The following is a 14,096-nucleotide window of genomic DNA, read 5'->3' as shown; positions in this document are numbered from 1 at the left end:
AGTTGCGAGCCAATCGCAGGGCACATGAAGACAGACAACAGTTGCACCTTAGGCCAATTTAGAGTCTTCAATTAATGCATGTTTTTAGGATCTGGGAGAAAACCACAGAAAACCCACAGAGGTATGGGGAGAAAATGCAAACTCTATACAGGCAGGGACGGGATTTGAACCCTGGTCCTCAGAACTGTGAAGCTAATGCTCTAACCAGTTGCAGCACCAAACCACCAGAAAAATACATATAAACACTTGAAAAGGGCCCAAAACTGAAGGTGGGCGTTGGTTCCTAACTAATGAGAATTCCATTTAAGCACAAAGGTGAAAGTCTGAAAGACAATTCGAGCAGCACCTCTAAAATATTAATGTCAAAATGATGCATAAAACACAGGATTCTTCTTTGGCCCACTCTGACGTGATTCAACAAAGGTTTCCATGGGTAACCATACACAGCAGCTGCTGAGCCTACCCACCCCCTCCTCCTGCTGAACTCCTCCCATAAGCCCCCTTGGCCTCTTCCCTCCTTTACGTCTTGCACCAGCTGAGGTCTGTGTGAGTGTGTGCGTTGGTGGAGGTCATAAATGTGCACTTTTTCTCGTGGTTGACGTAATTTTGTAAGCTATGTTTTAAAAGGAACTCCACAGAAAATGTAATGTGTAGGAGTTCTCCTAGTGATAGTAGTGTGATTATGTGTTGGGCCATTGTACATTAAGCCAACCTTTCTGAATTATTGAAACAAATTTGACCTATGTGTTTAGCTCACAGTTTAGAGCTTACAAAATGAATCCATCCATCCATTATCCAACCCACTTATCCTCACAAGTGACACAGAAGAGGCGGGCCCTATCCCAGCCAGCTTCGGGCAAAAGGCAGACGACAACCTGAACTTGTCACCAGTCAGCCGCAGGGGAGACATCAACACAATCACCAAAGTCAGACGTGTGTACCACTACACCATCAGTGACTCTTATGCAAAATGAATGTATCTTAAATCATCGCTGACAGTGTCAAACAATTCAAATTTTGATACAGCCTTTCATTGGATCTTTTTCTGTGGAAGGTTATTTCATTTCAATTCATGCAGTTTATTAGGTTGTTTAAAATCCTTCCTGCATGTAGTGTATCTGTAATCTAATCTTGAAGATGAGCATCTGTGCAGAATGACTCCCTTTCTGAGTGAATTTAGGTGTGGCGTTTGCAGAAAAGTGCCCAGTTTCTTTTCTGGCACAAAGCACACAGTTGGTATGTGGGGCAAATCAACTGGGAATCGCTGGAATGTTGTGGTACCTAATGAGACAAAAGTAGTCGTGCCAAAGATGTAAAAGATTTCAAATTTGTATTCGACATCAACAGCGGGGAATTGCCGAATAAAAGAAAAAGTGCTTTTATTTTAGAAATGAATAAACGCCTTGGAGGCATACACTGTGGTTCTTGATTAGCATTTTTCCCCTCATAGTTCTATGGTTTGAGGTCACAATCTTGGTGTAGAATTTATATGTTCTTCTGGAATCGCGTGAGACTTCCTCTCACAAATGCATGTGAAGAGTTCAGACGCAAAAGCAGATACACATAGATATATTTTTGTTGTTTCCGTAGATTATTTGATTCATATATTATATCCATTCATATATTATATCCATCCATTTTCTTTTGCCGGGTATCCTCACGAGGGTCGTGGGGGTAGATGGAGCCTATCCCAGCTGTCAACGGGCAGGAGGGAGGGTACATCCTGCACTGGTTGCCAGCCAATCACAAGGCACATAAGGACAAACAGTCAGACTCACAATCAAACCTAGGGGCAATTTAGAGTGTCCAATTAATGTTGCGTGTTTTTAGGATGTGGGAGGAAACCGGAGTGCCTGGAGAAAACCCAGACAGGCACGGGGAGAACATGCAAACTCCACACAGACGGTGCTGGCATTGATCCTGAGTCCTCAGAACTGTGAGGCCAACACTTTTCCTGCTGATCCACCGTGCCGCCTCCATCCATCCATTTATATTTTATATAAATTAAAGACTCTACGGAACCAACAAAAAGGGATAAAACTGCTTTTGCATCTGAACTCTTCATGTATTGTGAGGATAATTGAAAACAATATCATCTACAAGTGTATATAGGAATGTGAATGGTTGTTGGCCTGTGATTCACGTGTGACTGTCACGTCCCATCGGAAACGAGAGTAGGACCCAAATGCAGGAACTCGGAAGACGCAAGGTAGTTCACGAAGAGACACGTTTATTACATGCAGGGGTCGGGGATCGAGCAGGCAGTCCGGTGCAGCAGCGGTAGTTGGGACGTCGAGCGACGAGAACAGATGAGTGGGCAGGCAGTAGTCGGTACACAGGTAAACAATCAACGCAGCCAGAAGTGTCAAGGAGTCAGGCTTACAGGGTTGGTCGGAGAACGGACGAAGCTCGGTACACACAGGTTCAGTCAGGAATACGAGAGTGCTGGAACGGGACATAAAGCTCAACGAACTGGCGGAGGACCAGTCGTCACCGGGTCCTATATATACGGGGGATGATCAGCCCGCATGAGGCACAGGTGTGTGCCTCCCAATTAGCGCAGCCGCGCGGGCACCCGCATAGCTCGTGTTGAAGCGGCAGGATCATGACAGTGACCAGTCCAGGGTCTTGCTCAAAATCAGATGAAATACGCTCCAGTTCACCAATGACCCAAATGAGCATAAGTGGTTTGAAAATGGATGGATGTGTGCCATATGTAATATATGATTTGCAGTATGACAGTGATAAGATTGAATATACTGAATACATGTTTTTGTTTGTTTTTTTTTTTTTTTAGCTAATTGCTTTTCAACAATTGAGTATATGTCTGGGTAAATAGCATTTTTTAAATCTCTAAATTGAAAACATTTCTTACACTGTATATGTCATTTAACAGCTCTAATACATGACTTAAGAATTATAATTGAACATAGATCTAAACTAAATCCCTCTGTTCTGTTCTCAAAAATAATCTCAATTGCACATTTAGAGATATGAAATAACACAAATATACAGACAAAGAAAATCAATTGTGCGCCTTGTATTATTTCTTTTTTGACAAATACCTACATTTGTATCTCCTCTGGTGCGCAGGAGTCTCTGTGAAAAAGACATCTGCCGCTTAATGCAGCCAAATGGGTTAATGGTCCTCAGGCATAAATACACAAGAATGTTGAGGGTGGAATCTGTTCAAAAAAAAGCCTGAATATCTATTGTCACACTGGAAGAAAATGCAACAATCCTGTCTCTAGCGAACTGATAGCAACATGATGTCAATGAGTGTATAAGACATGAGCAGACTTCATGATGTTTTATTGCAGCTAAAGCTAGAAGCTGTGCCTGAAAAAAGATGATTAGCAACGCTGACACGGGACCTTGTTCTACTTTACACAGCAAGTGAGTGCTTCCCTCTTTTTACTACTTTGGCATTACTATTTATCAACAACGTGTGAATTGTTATTTGGTGCTTAAAAGGCAAAAACAAAATCCAAGGCAAAATGGTGATCGTCAGGTTCTGCAAGTCAAAGGTGAATTAGGCCTTATACCAGACACAGTTGACATACATCTGTAACTGTTCCAAACATGTTCAAATGCAATGCAATGCTAATTCTTGCATAAAGTAGTTGGCGGGTAGAATCACAAGTGACACGTCTTTCATATGACTCCCCTGACAGCATTACACAAGGTTTAATTCCATTTTAGTTGTGTCAGAATGTTCTTGTGTTTAAAAGGTTTTTGCTCATTTCGTGCACCAGCATTTGGATACTTCTCATGCATGATTTCAGAAATGAAGTACCAAAGGATACTGTGAAAAACACAAACAGCGCCCAGAGTTCTTTCAACCATTTCATAATGTGACACATGTGCTTTTCTTCTTGTGAGTAAAAAAAAAAAAAAACACATGAGGTGGCATTTGGGTGAAAAGAATTGCTGATTGATACAATTATCTTTCACATCACCATGTGGGGTGAGAGAGGTTAGTCTCTAAGGACTTTGGCTTTGGACCTGGAATGTCATGGTTCAAGTCTCACTGTGAATGACATACAAAGAAAAAAAAAGATTTTAGAGCAATGCAATTCTGATTGGTGCTGCTGCACGTCCACCAGCTCAAGATGTGCAGCATTGATTGTGTGGCCTTTCGTGACATCTCTCTCTGCACGTGAATTGAATTTGTCTCGAGGGATGGTCATTATCCATCCATTGATTTTCTACACCACTTTTCCTCTTTCGGGTTGCAGTGAGCTGGGGCCTATCCTAGCTAATTTTGGGGAAAAGGCGCTCTTTGGACTTGTCATCAGCCAATCTCAGGAGACTACAAACAACCATTCAGCCTCACATTCACGTCTAAGAAGAAATGTAGTCTTCAGAGACCCTAACCTGCATGTTTTTCTACTGCGGGAGGAAGCCGATGATCCCCGCAGAAAACCCATACAAGCCTGAGAAGAACATGCATAAACCCCAACCTCAGAGCTGTGAGGTGGATTTGCTTACCACTCATCATCAGTGCCATCAAATAACGATTGATATGGAAAGAGTAATTAAATTGTACATTGAAATAAGCATGAAGAAAAATAAAGACACTTTTCCGTTTTTGTACAGGGCCAACCAACCTGCTCCATCATTTATATTTAAAACATAAAGGCAATATTTATTACATTTATGATTATGTTTGTTTTGAGAGACATTGTCAGTCAGTGGAGGTGAGATGGCTGGAAAGAGCATTTCTTGTACAGTCCACCAATGAGCGCTGCCCTCCCAGCGATGATGTAATGTCATGAATATGCAAAGTGGCCGGCTGGTGGTTCTGAGGCTCTGGAGTCGGCATCCCCTCTGCCTTCATCATCACCACTGAGCTTCAGCATCCGACTAAAAGGTAAGAAAAGAACATTAGATGCTCTTCATGCTCCTATCAGACCAAATGGCTGACGGGAAGGGTGTGACCACAACAAAAAGGAAACATTTGATCTGAGTAGGCTGTCCGGCCTTACTGTTGCTTTTCACAATGGGTCATCTTAAAGACACTGTAGGATAAAACTACTAGACGCTGGCTTTGCTAATTTTTTTTTTTTTTAATATGAGAGCATAATGTAATACAATTTCAGTTTGAGAATTATTGTTGTTTCAAGGTTGAACTGGTCACACTAAAATGTTCGAATTGTGAAAATAAGGGAAAATATGTTGTCACCCAGTGATGTTTTTTGTTTTTTTTAAACTCATCCTCATACATTCTATTAATAGTGAGTCATCGAGAATGTTGGGAAACAGGAGACGATGCCTGACAGGAAATGGTTGGATGAGACCGGCTCATTTTGGTTTTTCAGGATTATAACATTTGACGTTTATTTGTCCTCTATGTTTGGCTAGCCTGTGACTTTGTCTCTTTTTTTCCCCCCTGATCCACACCCCCCCCCTCAACAAAAAGAATAAAAAACTGGCTGAGATGCAGCTGTTCCCACATGCACCCCATTAAACTGCGATCGAATGGACCATCACGTTTGTCTGCACGGCGTCACCGATGCCCCATGTGACTGCATGCGCCCTTTTAAGAGTCATAAACGGAGCTTACCCCTGTATTCGATGTGAAGCTGAAGGGTGGTGTTGTGTTACAGCTGCAGCCTGCAAGGTCAGGACTGAGGATGCTGGCGAGGATGAGCTGAGCCTCTGACATGCGACGCGATGCAGCCGTCGTCCTCCGCCGACTCGCCGAGGCAGGCGGACAATAGCAGCCGGAAGCAGCAGCGTTCCTCCTCCCCCGCCGGCCTCAAAGCGACCAAGCACCTCGCCTCCAAACCAGCGGGGCAGGGCGCAGGGACAGGGAGGAGCAGCCGCGGTCATTCTCCTGTCTCGTCCGGCAGGGAACGGCAGGCCGGAGGCGCTCACGCATCCAAAGGCGCGGCCGCTGTTCAGGTTGCAGGTGCTGAAAGCCCCACGCTGAGCCGGGCGGCGCCAGACAGGGGGGGCAGCCAGACATCTGACGAGTCCCCACCGCGCCTGTGCTCCGATGCCTCCTCCCCCTCCAGAGCCGATCCGAACCGAGTTGTGTCGGATCAGCCCTGCGCAACCAAATCGCCCAAACTGAGGAGTAAAAACCAGAGAGGAGGGGACGCCTCTGCAGCGACGAAGAATAGCTCTAAAAGCGCAGTGGGCTGCGGACCTGGTTTCTGGAAGGAGGGCTGCTTACAATCAGAGCTCATTCAATTCCACCTGAATAAAAGCTTAGGGAAGAAGGGAACAAAGATGCAGGTCAAACCCGCATCCCCCCCTGCCTTGGAGCTATCCCCTGAGCCTGAGCCCCGACTACGAGCCCCCCAGCAGGAACAGACGCTTCTGGAAGAGGTGGAACGGCTTGAGGATGAAAACGATGATCTTAAGGTAAATCCAGTACAGTACACATCTTTCAAGCCATGCACGTCATCTGAAGTGTCACACGCACCTGTTGTACTTCCATTTGCTGGGTTTTACTCACCATGCTGGCGAGTGCTGCATTTGGTAGCTGAGCCAACTTAATGCACCTCTTATAAGCATCATTTGTGGGGATAGGAAATTATGTTGCCACTGGAAACAAGGAATCCTCATCCAAAATGCAACAAGAGGCAACCGTGCAATGTACATACATGTAGAAGCTGAGGATGAAACAATAAATCTAATAATGTGACAAAAATATCACAAAATTCAATAAAGACCTCATACTCACCGGAGATGTTACCAAGTGAATGTATTAATCTATGCAGATTGCTAAATAAGGGTGTGTTATGCTAATTCGGCTTGCCTAACCAACCAAGCAGAAGATGACAAAAATTCAGTTGCCTTGCGGGTGCTCTCAGGTAAATTTGAAATTTGAATAACAAAACAAACAAAATAAGAGTGGTATTGCTTTTAACTGAGAGGGGGCCACGCCTTTTTAGTTGCACCTTACACAGGTCCGTTCACTTTAGTCCTCTGTTTGAATGCACTATTTTCTCATGTACTCAATTTTATTGCTTTTTTGTATGGTTGGATTATTTTTCTTGTTACGACTGTTTATATTGATTTTTATTAATAGTTAATTTCACATGATGGTATCACTATTAGTTTTATTTTTTGTTATTCTGTGTTGTTTTAACATCACTGCTGTGTACAGTATATTATGGCTGGCTTGAATTGGATATAGTTTAAATGATATTGGAACACACAATTGATTATTAATGGCGGATGAGACTGGCATGGCAACACATAGAGGATGATATATAAATTGGACAAAATATTGAACATCCGCATACACATAATGGAAGCAGTGTAAACAAGGGAAGTGCCACAAAATTAAGACAATAGATTGGTTGGAATAAATGTACACAATTCCACTTTTTGAGCCTCTTCAATCATATCGTAACGTCTGACTATTTGTTTCATTGTTCGCAAGACTGAAATTGACGAAATGCGAGCAGAGATGGATGAGATGCGGGACACCTTCTATGAGGAAGACGCCTGCCAGCTGCACGACGTGCGCAGAGAGCTAGAGAGAGCCAACAAGAATTGTCGAATACTCCAATATCGCCTGAAGAAGGCAGAGAGAAAAAGGATCCGCTTCACAGAGAGTGGCCAAGTAGATGGAGAGACGCTCAGAAGTCTTGAGCAAGACCTGAAGGTAACTTTAACATGCACTGATTGGCAGTCATGAAGGATCTATGCAGCCCATTTGCCTCAAGCGTGTATTGTATACTTTCCCGCTAATCAGGTGGCAAAGGATGTGTCTGTGCGTTTGCACCATGAGCTGGAGAACGTGGAGGAGAAGAGGACAAGGACGGAAGAAGAGAACGAGAAGTTGAGGCAGCAACTAATAGAAGTGGAGGTGACCAAACAAGCGCTTCAGAATGAACTACAGAAAGCAAAAGAGGTGAGGAGGCAAAAAAGAACTGCGCTTAGTGAGGTGAATTCAAATGATGGGTTTAAAAATTCAGATTCACGAGGTACGCTAATATTAAATGTCACTTAACAAAAACAAAAACGTACTGAATGCAGGAATTTTTTTTTCCATAACTACGCTGTATTTTTTTTATTAAAAAACAAATACAGTTATTATTCTATCAAACCTATTTGTAGATTCAAAGTGCCTGTCCAGTCCAGCATTGTTATCGATAAAATATAGGGTTTATCAAAGCCAGACCACCTGGGAATACCGGGTGCTGTAAGCTTCTCTCCCCGGCTAAATGCAGTGGGGTTACATCAGGAAGGGCATGCGGTGTAAAACTGTGGCAAATAAAATATGCGTTCATCTAAGATGACACGCTGTGGCGACCCCTAATGGGACAAGCCAGAAGGAAAAGAAGAAGAGAAGGGTTTATCAAAGCCCTTTGGGATATGATTCAGCTTTTTTTCCCCATTACTCTCAAACACGGACTGATTTTTTTTTTTGCCAATGTCTGCCTTCAAGTGATAGAAATCACTGCTGGCAGCTGAAGTACCAACAGCAGATGATGATGTTGATCATAATTCTGAAGATGTAAGCGCTGTCTCCTTTCAGCTCTCACTGAAAAGAAAAGGAAGCAAGGATCTCCAGAAAGAAAGAAAGGCCCAGCAAACCCCAACTGAGGTGAGACAGTCACATTTGGCTACATGCTGCTACTTATGTTAACAATATATTTTGTCCAAATAATCAGCATTTAATTAACTGTATTGCTCCAATTTTACTGAACATTCGACTCCAAATGTCACGAACGGGGCTCGAGGGCGGACCCAAATGCACGACTCCAGAGACAAGCAGGCAGTACAGAGGAAACCTTTATTCAGTCCAAGGTCAGGGATCAGGCAGACAGTCCAAACAAGCAGAGATAATAGTAACGGCAGGCTTACGAGGGTGGTCAGGGGACAGGCGTGGGTCGGTACATAGAAGGCAGAAGTCAGGCAAACGGGAGTGCGGGAACGAGGCATCAAAGGCAACGATCTGGCGGAGAACTAGTCGTCCCCCGGATCCTATATGTACCGGGTGTAATCAGCCGGGACAAGGTGCAGGTGTGCGCCGACGAATTGGCTGGCCACGCCCAATCTGGGCAGGAAGCCAGGAGCATGACGCCAAGCTTTGTTCCTGATCTAATTTCAATTTCTAAAGTTATCATCATCATTATTCTACCCTTCTGTGATGGCTTCACACCCACGATAAGTTTTACAAAGAAGTTAAAGCTCATTAAGCTTCAAAATGTATGACTTTTGGGACATTCAACTTTTGTGATGTTTAAAGAGGAAATCCAGTGCTTTGGATGAATAATGTATGCAATAGGTCATGTAATATGTACCCTATTTTGACAATGTGATGTTAAATCCTCTCTCATCTAATAGTGTTTTGACAAGATTTTTATCGACAATTATGAATTTTCACATGCGCTGCCATTTTCGTGAGTCACATGACCTACATGCGCAGATGTGACGTGTACTGTGCTGCAACAAAGGCTCGATTACATGGGACATCATTTCTGCCCACCGCCGATTTCTCGTATTTATACTCATCTGATGAAGAAATAACAGTATCGGTTGATCGAGAAGACGGACAAATACTTCCATACAAATTTGAACCGGTGGCTGTTAATGGTGAATATTCGGATGGTTCTTCGGGCGGAATGATGCTGAGTCTGACTACTCGGAGGCTTACGCGCAGGACATAAATGCGTAATCAAAGGCCCCCGGAACTCCAGGCCGGCAGCCGCGGATGTTTTTTCGGACGGGAATGACGCGGAGTCTGACGAGCGAGCGCCGGCGGTGGGCCTTTAGCCGAGCTTCCAGGCTTGCAGAGGCCATTCGCCCCGGACGCCGAAGCTAGACTGAAGAACCATCCGAATATGTAACATTAACATGCACGTAGGTCATGTGACTCGCAAAAATGGGAGTGCCCCTGAAAATTGGTAATTGATGATAAAAAATCTTCTCAAAACACTATTCAATAAGATGGGATTTAACATCACATTGTCAAAATAGGGTATATATTACATGACCTATTGGATACACTGTTCATGCAAAGCACTGGATTTCCCCTTTAAGTCAAACAGCAAAAACAACAGCGTTATAGTAGTATCAGTGAACTACTTACGTACTGTACAAATGTATCCAGAAAGGGCATTGCAATATGGGGTGGATGCTGCTATGCTTCTTTTCATATAAATCACTCAAAGTAAATGATCTTCCTATTTGATAGGAAGAAAATGACGATCTGAAATGCCAACTGGCCTTCATCAAAGAGGAGGCTGTCTTAATGAGGAAAAAGATGGCCAAGATAGACAAGGAGAAAGACCGCCTGGAGCAGGAGCTGCAGAAGTACCGCTCCTTCTATGGGGACGTGGACAGCCCGCTGCCCAAAGGCGAAGCTGGGGGCCCCCCCACCACGCGTGAATCCGAGCTGAAGCTCCGCTTGCGCCTGGTTGAGGAGGAGGCCAACATCCTGGGGCGGAAGATTGTAGAGTTGGAGGTGGAGAACAGAGGACTGAAGGCGGAGTTGGATGACATGAGGGAGGACAGGTGAGAAATCATCGTGAAATCATGACTGTATAACGTCTACAACTGGGATGGGCAAGCTCAGGGGGCAAATTTGAGTTTTAAAAGAGACAGAAGGGCCAAAAGCATGCATGTGAGATCTATCTATCTATCTAAGGTCAATCACCCATTTTTTTTGGATACGTGAATAAAAACAAAATAAGTACATAAGCAAATATTTTCATGAAAAAAATGGACAAATGAATGCAGGGATTAAGACAAATACGTAAATGTTCGGTAGGCCGTATCAAATTTCGGACCGGGCCGTATGTGGCCCACGGGCAATACTTTGCCAATCCCTGGTTCATAGTAATACGTGATTCTGACTGTGTGTGGACACATGCCAACGCTCATTGTCTTCTCCTAGTCTGGTGGCCGCAGGAGTGGATGGTGATGACCCTGGAAGTCAGCAGTGCAGAGAGCAGGGTGAGGCGCTCTCGGAGCTGAGGCAGCAGCTGCAACTGGTGGAGGATGAAGCAGAGCTCCTGCGCAGGAATTTAGCAGATGTGGAGGAAGAAAACAAAAAGGTAATTAATCAATCAGTGGCTATCCGCAGAAAGATTTAAGTGGACCAAACGGTGCGGACTGTTCATCTTTTAACATGGGACTATTTTTTTCCGCTACATGTTTAGGTGACAAATGAGTTGAACAAGCTGAAATACAAAGCTGGCTCCCATGAAGGTGGCTCCAGACACGGAGGAGGTTTGTTTTGCCTTTTTTCCCCTCCACTCACTAACAAGCAGCTGCAGAGCAGAACAGCGACTGAAAATGTCTGTCTGACGGAAAATGTGTTTCATAAGACCTCCAGGTGGAGCGTGTTAAAGTCGCATTGGCAGAGTTGTCCCACTTTTCACATTTGGCCTGTTCTGACATCCCAGGAGGAAGTGACCCCGCTAAAACAGACGCCCTCCTGGAGGAGCTTAAGGCAGCCCGTCTGCAGATCAATGAACTGAGCGGCAAAGTGATGCAGCTCCAGTATGAGAACCGTGTGCTGCTGTCTAACATGCAGCGTTATGACCTGGCTTCACACTTGGGCATACGAGGCAGCCCACGGGACAGTGATGCCGAGAGTGATGGAGGGCGGGACGATGACACCCCCTCAGCCTCAGCCTCCTCACCTCGCCTCCTGCCGCCCCACCGTAAACGGGAGGGCCCAGTTGGAGGCGAGAGTGACTCGGATGAGGTGAGGAACATCCGTTGCCTTACCCCGACGCGCTCCCTCTACTCACCTGTGGAGAGCCGTTTTTTATCCAGAAGCCTGAAGGACCGCCAGCAAATGATAGACATCCGAATCGAAGCCGAAAGGCTGAGCCGGACTATCGACAGGCTTATTGCTGACACCAGCACCATCATTGCTGAGGCTCGGGTTTACGTTACCAATGGTGAGCTGTTTGCTCGGCTGGATGATGATGATGAAGGTGGGAGGTATGTATCAAATGAATGAGGTCAGATGTGTCCCTTCTCGATTTCTTGGGCTGCAATTGAAGAACGCACATCTCTTGCTTTGCAGAATCCGAGAACATGAGCTGCTATATCGTATCAATGCACAGATGAAAGCCTTCAGAAAGGAGCTGCAAGGCTTCATTGACCGCTTGGATGTTCCAAAACAAGACGACAAACAACCAGAGGAACCTCTATCTGTAAGCTCCATTCAGTACACACGGTATTGTGCAAAAGTCTTAGGCCACCATTAGTATAGCTTTGTTATTAATGAACCTCTTTATTACAAAACCAATTCCAATGAAATTGAAACGTGTTAAACAAATAAAAACAAATTACAATCATTTTAAAATCATGTTCAATCTATATTTAATTGAATACACCATGAAGACAATATATTTAATGTTTAAACCTATACACTTTATTGTTTTTAGCAAATAATCATTAACGTAGAATATTATGGCTGAAAACATTCCAAAAAAGCTTGGACAGCCTGATGTTTACTAGTCTTACATCATCTTGTCTTTTAAAAACATTCAATAAATATTTAGGAGCTAAGTGCACTAATTGTTGTACCTTTGTTGGTGGAATTCTTTCCTGATAAACATCTTCAGCTGTTCAACAGTCCGGCATCTACCTTGTCATCTTTTATACTTCATAATGTCCACACATTTTATATTTTGTCTGGACTGCAGGCAGGCCAGTCTAGTACCCACACTCTTTTACTATGAAGCTACGCTGTTGTAACACGTGCAGACTGGTTTGGCATTGTCTTGGTAAAATATCAGGGGTTGTCCATGAAAAATAGCTTGCTTGGATCGCAGCATGTTTCTCTAAAACCTGTATGTACCTTTCAACATTAATGGTGCCTTCATAGATGAGTAAGTTACCCACGTTATTGGCACTAATACAGCCCATACCATCACAGATGCTGGCTTTCAAACTTTGCATCCATATCAGTGAGGATCGATCTTTTACTGTTTTGCTCAGAGATGACGGCCACAATATCTAAAAACAATTTATTTCAAATGTGGACTCGTCGGACCATAGTAGACATTTACACTTTTCATCAGTCCATCTTAGATGATCATTGGCCCAGAGAAGCTGATAGCATTTCTGGGTGTTGTGGATAAATAGCTTTTGCTTTCCATAGTACAGTTTTAAGTTGCACTTACAGGTGTAAAGCCTAACTGTATTTGCTGACATTGGTTTTCTGAAGTGTTCCTGGGCCCATGTGTCCTTTACACATTGATCTTAGTTTTTGATGCAGTGCCGCCTGAGGGATCAAAGGTCATGGGTATTTAATGTTAGTTTCGGCTTTGCTGTTTACAGGGAGTGATTTCTCCAGATTCTCTGAACCTTTTGATGATATTATGGACCGATAATTATGAAATTCCTAATTTCCCTGCAATTGTACATTGAGTAATATCATCCTTAAAGGGCCATTGTCATGAAATGCATGATTTTTAGTGTGTTATTAATGAAAAAAAACGGCAGCCGACATGGACCCATGTGTTTTTTCACCACAAAACATGATTTTGACGTATACAGCTTTATGTAACTCCCGCCATGAAAATTCTCTTGAGGATTTGTTTATGAGAAGAAGCAGGAAGTGACGTAAATGGCAGGACCACCCTTAAGAGGACTCGTTTTTTTCTATTACTTTTACCTCCGGGAAGGTAGCTCGTTGTTCCCTCGTGTTAGCCAAAATGCTGGCTCGTTGCATTGCTGGACATTGGTTGAACACTCGCACTTGGATTTACCCTTCATAAGTTTGCAAGAGACCCGGTTTGTCGTGAAAAATGGATTGCACGGGTGCAATGGACGAGAGCTTCGTGGGTTCCGAATGACAAGTAGGTGTGTATACAGCAACTAAAAAAAAACAATAGTTGGGGGGGGTGCGTAATCCATAAATAAGGGTTGCTAAATGTGTCGATATGCGCATCGGAAGACTTCCATGCAGCAACCGCTGAAGGACGGCCTCCGCAGGTCTTGTGGATCGCTACCGGCCTTGTTGACAAGACAGGCTAAGGCCTCACCCTTGTGTGCTCGTCGCCTCGTGGTTCATGTCTGCCGCAGAAGTCTGTGTTTATCACTGCCGCGCAGAGGTGGATAGGGCGGGGAGGTGGTTTGGCCATGATCGCATGTCATCTAAATAT

The 14,096-nt window shown here is 44.1% G+C and overlaps 1 protein-coding gene across 1 annotated transcript; it reads left to right on the top strand.

Moving 5' to 3' along the window:
- Nucleotides 1-5,676: 5,676 nt before the first annotated feature.
- LOC133500382 (protein SOGA3) lies at nt 5,677-13,000 on the top strand. Its single transcript, XM_061818982.1, has 9 exons — nt 5,677-6,372; nt 7,400-7,624; nt 7,715-7,873; nt 8,501-8,569; nt 10,163-10,482; nt 10,865-11,024; nt 11,130-11,199; nt 11,376-11,922; nt 12,008-13,000. The coding sequence occupies exons 1-9, from the start codon at nt 5,677-5,679 to the stop codon at nt 12,189-12,191; spliced, it is 2,430 nt and encodes an 809-aa protein (XP_061674966.1). The 3' UTR covers nt 12,192-13,000.
- Nucleotides 13,001-14,096: the final 1,096 nt, after the last annotated feature.

Source organism: Syngnathoides biaculeatus, chromosome 5 (genome assembly GCF_019802595.1).
Source record: "Syngnathoides biaculeatus isolate LvHL_M chromosome 5, ASM1980259v1, whole genome shotgun sequence".
Classification (NCBI taxonomy): domain Eukaryota; kingdom Metazoa; phylum Chordata; class Actinopteri; order Syngnathiformes; family Syngnathidae; genus Syngnathoides; species Syngnathoides biaculeatus.
The sequence above is the reverse complement of the archived record's forward strand: the minus strand, read 5'-3'. Positions and strand labels throughout refer to the sequence as shown.

Coding starts and splice junctions, on each gene's coding strand:
- LOC133500382 (XM_061818982.1), top strand. CDS start 5,677: ATGCAGCCGTCGTCCTCCGCCGACTCGCCGAGGCAGGCGGACAATAGC. Junction 11,200..11,375: donor TGGCTCCAGACACGGAGGAG/GTTTGTTTTGCC, acceptor CTGACATCCCAG/GAGGAAGTGACCCCGCTAAA. Junction 11,923..12,007: donor GATGATGATGAAGGTGGGAG/GTATGTATCAAA, acceptor CTTGCTTTGCAG/AATCCGAGAACATGAGCTGC.